At 41.2% G+C, this 9233-nt stretch overlaps 1 protein-coding gene across 1 annotated transcript; it reads left to right on the forward strand.

The window, feature by feature from the left end:
• Window positions 1-333: 333 nt before the first annotated feature.
• LOC111883239 (uncharacterized) lies at window positions 334-963 on the forward strand. Its single transcript, XM_023879582.1, has 2 exons — window positions 334-669; window positions 844-963. The coding sequence occupies exons 1-2, from the start codon at window positions 334-336 to the stop codon at window positions 961-963; spliced, it is 456 nt and encodes a 151-aa protein (XP_023735350.1).
• Window positions 964-9233: the final 8270 nt, after the last annotated feature.

The following is a 9233-nucleotide window of genomic DNA, read 5'->3' on the forward strand; positions in this document are numbered from 1 at the left end:
AAGCATGGTATGACACATTAGCAAGCTCTCTTCTTGCATGTGGATACAACCAAGGAAAGATTGACAACACTTTCTTCATTAATCATTCATGATCTCACATCATTCTTGCGCAAGTGTATGTTGATGATATCATTTTTGGATCTACTAATGAAAAGCTAAGCTCAGAATTCGCAGAGATGATGGGTAAAAAGTTCGAGATGAGCATGATGGGAGAATGAAACTTCTTTTTGGGTTTGCAGGTCAAACAACTAACTAATGGTATTTTTGTGTGCTAAATATATTGAAGATATGCTGAAAGAGTAGTGTTTCTTAAATTTCAAGCCAACAAAGACTATGGTGTCCTCATCATCATTTATTAGCACTGATCAAAATGACGATGATGTGAAATCTATTGGAATGATAGGATCTTTACTCTTTCTTACAACCAATCGCCCTGGCATCATGTTTCCTACTATATTGTGTGCTCATTATCAAGCCGATACTAAGGAATCTCATCTTCTTGTTGTGAAAAGGATCTTTTGTTACTTAAAGCATACACCTAATATTGGGTTATGGTATCCTCATGATTTTGAGATCACGCTGGTAGGATGCACCGACTTCCATCATGGTGGACATGGGATTGATCGCAAAATCACTTCAGGAGGAGCTCAAATGATTGGAAATAGATTGGTAAGTTGTTCCAGCAAAAAGTAGACATCAGTGGCATGTTCTACCGCTAAAGCTTAATATGTAGCCACTGAAGGGTGTTGTGCTCAGATCATATGAATTCGGAATCAACTCTTAGATTATGGTCTAAACTTCTCAAAGAATCTCATTTGTTGTGAGAACAACATTTCCATTCAGATGATACATAATCCAATACAACATTCCAAGACCAAGCATCTTGACATCCATCATCATTTCATCGATGACACAGTTCAAAAGGGAAAAGTGGAGTTGTTCTATGTCCCATCCACTGATTAGCTGGTTGACATTTTCACAAAGGCATTGGATGAGAAGAATTTAAACAAATTGATTCCAAATATTGGCATGCTTTCAATGACTTAGTTGTTTTTGTAACTCTTTTTTAACATTGCTTCTAATTTATTTCTGAAAAACACAAAAACAATTGTTTCTTTTATTATGTTTACTGGTTTTTCTTAGTTTGCTTAAGCTTTTCTTCTGGTATTACAAGTACTCTCTTTTCTCTCTTATTCATTTTTCAAGCCTATCTAAGATTTATCTGCATCTCCGTCCTTCAGAGTTTGTGAGAACTGGAGTCATCTTAAAAGATCTCAATCCTTCTTTTGTTGTGAAAAAGAGTGGCATCATATCCTCTTTTTCTTGAGAATGCTCCCTTTCGTCCCCAATCACTATTATGGATGCTAGGAGCAACCTTCAAAACAATAAGTCTTGTTTTTATCTATTGAGTCATTATCCGTTAAAATGTTAAATGCCCTCATGTTGATCTTGAGGACATGATGGTTTCATGCTCTTGATCAATATGATGATTGAAAATTATCTACAAAGCTTCAATGATAAATGGCTTCATCACTCTTAATTTATAGTAAGATGTATTGTGTACTGATGAGTTTATCTTCACTTGTGCTATCTTTTCTAGCCATAGTTCAAGGGGTAGATATCTCGAAAAATGGAAGTACATTTATGACCATTCAATTGAAAAGATTTGATGCAACGGGTCTTTATCACCTTTTGTACACATTTTGCTATTTACACTATTCTCTTGTTTGACTAACTCTTTTTGTAACATCCGAATTTTCAGGGTTATTATTGTGTAGTTCAATCTTTTGATTAAAGGAGAGACTCGACGAGTTGAGGATCCAACTCGCCGAGTCGAGTCGAGCTTCTCACGCAGATTTGGACTCGACGAGTCAGAGGAGGGACTTGCTGAGTAGTTGCTGGCAGAAAAACCCTAATTTCTCGGGTTTGGGACCTATTTAAAGGTCCTTATGGCCTTCATTTGTGGCTATTACACTCTGAGAAACCCTAGAGACCAGAGAGAAAGCATATGGTGCAAGAGGAGGGCTAATTCATCATCTTTTGGTGTGTCTTTGCAAAGGGGAAGGATGGATTTCAAGCTAGGATGTCTTGTGGAACTCAAATCTTCTATCATTTCATTTAGAGATGTAGTGAGAGGTAAGGATTCATGTCCATCTTCGTTTGGGTGATAGATTTCATGAATCTAGGGTTTGTTCTCTTCTTTTGGTAAGAGATATAGTGTATGTGATGCCCCCTTGTGCATATATCTTCAGATCTGGACCTCGAGAGGTCTAGAGTTTGGAGCTAAGGTTATCATTTTAAGGGTCATTTCTCCATTTATGGCTATATGTGAGTTGCATGAACGTAAAGTTTGAACCTTTACGTGTCTACTGAGCTTGGGAAGGTCGGATCTATGGATTAGAGGAACAGATCTGACCTCAGAAGGCCGTTTGAGTATGATCATGAAAGCAACTCGCCGAGTTCATATTTGGACTCGACGAGTCGAGTCAGGTTTCCCCACGATTCGAATCCAATGGAAACCCGTCGAGTGGAAGGTTCACTCGACGAGTCGAGTAAGGCCTTGGAGGAATCAAAAGACACGCATGGACTCGCCGAGTCACCCCTGTGTACTCGCTGAGTCTGGTCTGAGTTGACTGTTGACTTGAGTTGACATTTGTTGACTTTGGGGTTTGGTCAACATAGGTAATAGAGGCCATGGAGGGGTAAAATGGTCTTTTACCCACTATCTGATTAGAGAGGGAAAGAGTAATCGCCAGTTTAATTAGAGTTGAGACTTCGAGTGTTAATTATAGATATTTTCCTTATGTGTTAGGCGGTTGCGTGTTCGAGATTCAAGTGTGAGAATATCTGCTTTCTGCTTGCCAGGCGTGTCTTCTCACAATACTTTACCTAGAGTGGTAATGGAGTTATGTGATAGAGTTACTGTATGCTATCTATGCGATATGTGGCATTGTATTATTTCTATGTGATTTATGTTGTGTGTACATCAGAGTTAGGACCAGAAGGTCCACAGAGCTAGGACCAGAGGGTCCACAGAGTTAGGTTTAGAGTTATGTGCCAGTGTATTTGTATGCTATTTATTTTATGAGATTTATTGTGATATGTGATATGCATGATTCAGAGTTATCAGAGTTAGGACCTTTTGGTCCATAGAGTTAGGGCCAGAGGGTCCACAGAGAGTTAGGACTGGAGGGTCCCACTGAGACACACTAACTAGAGGGTTAACAGAGTTATAGCCTTGAGTGGATAATATGTGTTAGAGTGGTATTTTGGGGAACTCACTAAGCTTCGTGCTTATAGTGTTTTGTGTTATATGTTTCAGGTTTTTCTCAGGATCACGGGACGGCAACGGCTCGATTGTACACACCAGAGGAAGCGTTTGTTTGGAGGATCTTGGTTTATTAATTGATTAAACAAAAAAGTCATGTATTATAATTTAAACAAAAAGGATATTTTTATGAAAAGTGTTAAAGAGATAAACGATTTTAAATGAAAAATTTGTTTTAAAAATTTCGGTGTTACAAGTTGGTATCAGAGCCTTGGTTCGATGGATTCGGATGCACCTTCGGGTAAATCTGGACTCAAACTGAGGAAGTAAGAAAAGTTTTCAAAGAAATGATTTTCTAAAAGTGAATAAGAGTTCAAAGAGAAAGCAAGAAAGAGCAGTGTGTACAATCAGCCAGAGCCCGAACGGTGATTTCCCAAAATACGCTTACTTTTGTATTATGAGATATTTATTATACATTTGATGAGATATTATGCATGCTAGAGACAGGCTAGGTATTTCCTATCTTAGGACTAGAGTGGCCTGATTTGTGATGCCTTAGCCTAGGAGTTGCTGTTAAATGTGATGTGCTTTTGAGTATGTGGTGAGTGCGAGTATTCAGTTGGAATTCTTTTAGGGAATTTGAATATAGGAGTGATCTAGGAGAGATGCCAAGATGAGTATTGTGGTGCTTATCGAAAGAATAGTTAGAACCCGCAAGGGGTAGAGTTACAGAGTTTGGTGGTACTTTTGAGAATGACCAGAGCAAGTGGAGTTATCGCCCATAGTGAGTTCTATGTATTCTTCGATGCCCGAATGCTGCTTGCTTCGTGCTTTGTGGAACTCTCGATGATAGGGTCAGCTACGAAGTGAATATGACGATATACAGGAGGTAAATGGCTGGCATCATTAGGAGCTCTTCAACGGCTGATGGCGGAGAAGTGGGAGGACCTAGGAAGGGCCTAGGGAGTAACCTTAGCCAGATGAGTATGCTGGCAGAGTAGAGCATTTCACTGAGGAGCGAGCACGCATGACGGAATTGGTGAACGAGATGGTTGAGCAGCTACTTAGGAGCTCTGGGATGGTCCGTGTGGAAAGTATGGGTAGATGTGGCAGGTAGTATGGGCCCGTACTACCGAAAGCAGAGGACCCATACTCGATACAGGGAGTATTCTGAAGATTCTAAGTAGCAGCTTAAGGAGTGATGTTATGGTTCGAGTACCATACATCGGAGCAGATTGAGGAGTGATGTTATGGTTCGAGTACCATACATCGGAGTAGATTGAGGAGTGATGTTATGGTTCGTGTACCATGCATCGAAGCAGATTGAGGAGTGATGTTATGGTTCGAGTACCACGCATCGAAGCAGATTGAGGAGTGATGTTATGGTTCGAGTACCATATATTGTAGCAGATTGAGAAAAAATGTCATGCGCTGAGTACCATGGTTCTTAGCAAATGATGCTTGTGGTTCTCTGGTTGTCCGATCAGGATTGATTGGTGGAATTTGGACGCGATGGGGTTTTAGGACTTAGGGCCATGATTGAGTCCGAAGAGGCATCCCTTGAGAGGGAGGTCGAGAGCATTTCAGAGTATTTTGGTAAGATGTCAGATGTAGTCGCAAGACTCAGGGATTAGTAGAGAAGGCATTTATGGGGGATTGCGGTCTGAGTGAGCAATCAACCGATGGAGGAGATGTCACCTTCTGTGACCTATGGGGTGCTATTTATGTTTCCTATGGGAAGTAGGAGAGGCGTGAGATTTCAGTTTTGGGTTAGGAGTAAACCCTACGGGTTGACATTGATGACGATCTTTCCACCAGAGTATCAGGCAGCATGTCTGTCGTAAGGAAATTATCTACCATGAGCAGGTAGTCAGTGGGGACTGATGTAACGCCCAGGTTTCGGGGCTAAGCATTTTTAGACGATTTAATAGTCTAGGTGAACTATTATAACTCTTTTTGATGTAATAAAGATGAAATATTTTAATTCTATGTGAATTATGTGTATTTGTGTGCTTATTGCTTTATTATAAATATATATTTAATAAAGAATAAAAAAATAAGCGCCAAAATTAAAGTATAAGATAAGTTTGATATCTTTATATAAAGTTGTAGTGGTCGCAACAAGGATTCCGGGGATATAAGGACCGCCGAAGTCCGAGTTATAACGAAGATGTTATGACCCGTCGAGGTTTCATGACAGAAACAACACGGTACCGGGAAGCGTGAATAGTGAATTTACGACGGAGCGAGATTTAGCCTTAGCGCCCTAAACGAAAGTCGTAGAATACGATAAACTAAGAACATCGATAAAAAGAACGCCTAAATCTGACTTCGTATGAAGAAGTTATGATTTTTCGAAGTTTCGCATTAGCAGTGTACAGCCCGAAATTCGAATATTGGATCGAGCGGTTTTTAGCCGACACGACCTAAACGAGAATCGAAGATGTCGCTAGGAGTAGCATAACGAGAAAAAGATGGGCGAAAACGGACGTCGGATGAAGAAGTTATGACGATTTAACGGACCAATCCTGTCCCGGTCTTTTAATAATACAAAATTTAAGATCGACTCAAAATTAGCCGACGGAGTCTAAACGAAAGTTGTAGAGTACGTTCCCATCTTCACGTGGATATAAAGAACGTCAAAAACGGAGCTCGTATGCGAAAGTTACGAATTTTTAAAGTTGAGTATGCAAATTGCAAAATCTGATGCGAGATAGATGATATGGCCTCATCGTAGCAATCCATCGCCGATCACATAGCGCCCTTTGGATCACGCCACGTCGCCTCACTTCGCCTTACGCCCCACGTCAGAGTTCGGTATGCCCAGCGTACCCTGGGTCCTTATCCTCTTCCGAAGTGCGAGCCAGCTGGTGCGAGCTGGCAACCCCATCCGAACTACGCCTAGCGTAGCTGCTGAACGCGCAGCGTAGTCCGAGCTGCTGAGCGCCTATAAAAGGCTGCGAAGGTTTCCCAGTTTTTCACAACATTTCCTTTCTCTCTCTAAATTACTTTCTCTCTCTAGCCCATTTTAACCCCCTAAACCCTAGGAAAAACCCCCTGGCACCCTAAGGAAGCCCCGAGGCTCCGAGAGTCCCGAGAAAAAGGAGTCTTTCGGTTTTCGATAAAATTCGCTGTAAGTGTGCTACGCTTACGCAATTTTTAAAATAGCTTTCAAATAATTATAGGAATGATATTAGGTCCTTAAAATAATTACTTGGGCTATTATTATGAGTTATATTGAGTGTTATTAACGCTTGTATAATAATAATAATAGTCAGACTAATTAATTTGTCGCGGTTATCGTTAGACTAAACCCTAGTGGTATTGGTACTAGGTTTTATCGACGGAATATCGTTTTGAGAGTATCGAAACGCTGTCCAAGTGCTGAGTCACCACCTGTTAGGTGAGTGCATAGTTACTTTCAGCTTACACATAGATATGAAGTATTTTATATAAATTACGTGCTACGTGTGCATATTATCTGAATACTTGCTATCTATGTTGGATGAACGTTTTTATACATGTTTTCAATGATTTAAAATGTATATGTATTTTATATCTACGAAAATGTTGGGGTAAAACATGGGTAGATGTGTTAGTTGCTGTGTGATAAAAATGAAATAATGAGAGGCCTCGTTATAGATGTTATTGATGATCCAGTCATCTAGCGGAGTATAGATGATGACCACGGACTATTCTAGACAGTCCAATGGAACACTAGCAGGCTTGCAACCTGTAGGTGTTTATTTGAACTGTGTGCTCACCAGATGTACTCCATCCCCCACACGGTTGCCTTTAGGATATTTATTGCTGAGGAATCCCCTTAGCAGTAGTGTCCGTCCCAATGATGATCCTTAGGCTAGGTCCCTTATGATAGGTGTGTAGGGACGTAAAGTGAGGATAACAGGAATGGGTAATCGGGTTATTGTTGATTGATGAAATTAACAAACTTATTTATTGTGGGTTGAAAACCCTATGTGCTCAGCAGGCTCCCAAGCCTGACCCACTCAGTTTTATGTATTACAGGTAGTGGCGCTTGAGCATAGATATGATGTTTGGATGAGGGATTACGGATATAGGCCTGTAGATATGAAATAATGTAGTAAGGCTTATATTGTATTGTTTATGCTTTTGATCATTATGAACATGACATCCCAAGTCTTTTAATGAAATACATTTCTATGGAAATGCTTTTGATAAATCTTTATCATATTTTGTTTTGGGACAAATTCCGCAACACTTTTATTTAAAATGTTACTCTGATTTTCAAATAAAGCATAAACAAAAATCGGTCTTTTCTGGCCGTGATTTTGGGGATGTCACAACTGAGATGGTCAAGGACCACATCACACCCTAATTGAGTATAGTAGAGCGTGTGGTAGCGGTATCAACAGGTAATCCAATCGAGTATATCAGAGTGGTGGCTCTTCTGTCTATGATGGGTATTTAGTATGGTAGTGGAGTCCTTATTCTTGTGATGATTCACGTGTTGGAGCGGGGGTTGAGAAGTCGAGGATGAGGAATATGTTGATTTATTGTTTCAGTCTAAGAGTCAGTGATAGTACTGGATAGTTGGGATGTTCAGTATTGGGATGGTATGAGACTTCGAATGGCTAGAGGCAGTCGTGATGATATGTTCCTAAGGATTTCTTCGGAGATTTAGGGTATTTGAGGTTTCTTGATCTCTACATGGGGAGATCATTGGGCGTTGTGTGGAACCTTCCAAGCGTAGGTGCGATGTTTCTGGAGGAAACCGTTTGTGGGGTAGGGTGTTGATGCGTCAATTGGTGATGGTTCGAACCCTAAGTGGGGGAGAATCGGGTATTTTATTAAGGGAACCAAAGATTTGTGCAACAGCGGTTAGGGGTTGGATTCAGAAACCTACGGATCGAATTCATGAGACCAGGGTCATTGGTGATCAAGGAAAGGTGCAGAGCGAGATAATGCATATGGTATATGTCTGAGAAAGGATGGGTGTCTCCACGGCAGGTGGCCAATGGTCAAGAATCTGGTGGTCAGGTCCGTTTCAAGTGGAAGACTCGTAATGATGGTATGGGCAGTTGAGAACTTTTGGGTCGAAGTATGGATTGTATGTGCCCTTTTTGGGAGTGGATAGAAGATTATCGAGCAGCCAACTCCCGAGCCGGTATGTGTATTCTTGCATGGATTGTGAGCAGTAGGGGAAAGGGTTTTGGAGGATCATCAGCGTGTTCTAAAGTGTTAGCGCTTTCTTAGCATTCCAATTGAGTGTTTGGACACACTGAAGTTGCGCATTGGGTATAATGAAGAATTATTTATGGGGTTCAGAGGAAATGTATTGTTGTATCTGTATGGTGCTGGGAGTAGGAGATCAGTGGTTAAGGCAAGACATCGTAATGTTCTGTAATGGTGTCCCGTGGTACCCGGGTATAATGTCCCGATTTCGGAGTTCTTTAAAATCTTGAGTTTGAGACAACTAGTGGTGTATCATGTATCTACAGTTCCAGTGGGAGCCCTTCGGGTATTAACATCAAGGGGGATTATTTAAGAAAGTGGATCTCCGCAGAGGTAGGTATTTTGTTATAGCAGTTGCCGCCAGAGTCTGTGATGCATATGTGGGACAAGTGTGTGTAGCTATCTATGATAGCCTACGGAGCATGAGTTAGTGGATGTAGTGTGGCGTTGTGATGAGAATGAGAGTATGGGGTGAAGCTACGGGGAGCCGTGGTATTCACTAGTCAGAGGGTGTTGTGATGCTACGGGGAGCCGTAGTACTCACAAGCCAGATAGAGGGAGTCGTGGTACTACGGGGAGCCGTTGTACTCACTAGTCAGTTGGTGTTGTGGTGCTACGGGGAGCCGTAGTACTCACTAGTCAGAGGCTGTCATGATGTTGCGGGGAGCCATAGTACTCACTAGACGGCAAAAGAGTGTGATGATGGAGTGTTCTCCGATCAGTGTTTTATGCAGAAGAGTTTTAGGCTTGA

The sequence above is a fragment of the Lactuca sativa genome, chromosome 7 (genome assembly GCF_002870075.4).
Source record: "Lactuca sativa cultivar Salinas chromosome 7, Lsat_Salinas_v11, whole genome shotgun sequence".
NCBI lineage: Eukaryota > Viridiplantae > Streptophyta > Magnoliopsida > Asterales > Asteraceae > Lactuca > Lactuca sativa.

Coding starts and splice junctions, on each gene's coding strand:
- LOC111883239 (XM_023879582.1), top strand. CDS start 334: ATGGTGTCCTCATCATCATTTATTAGCACTGATCAAAATGACGATGAT. Junction 670..843: donor AAATGATTGGAAATAGATTG/GTAAGTTGTTCC, acceptor ATTTCCATTCAG/ATGATACATAATCCAATACA.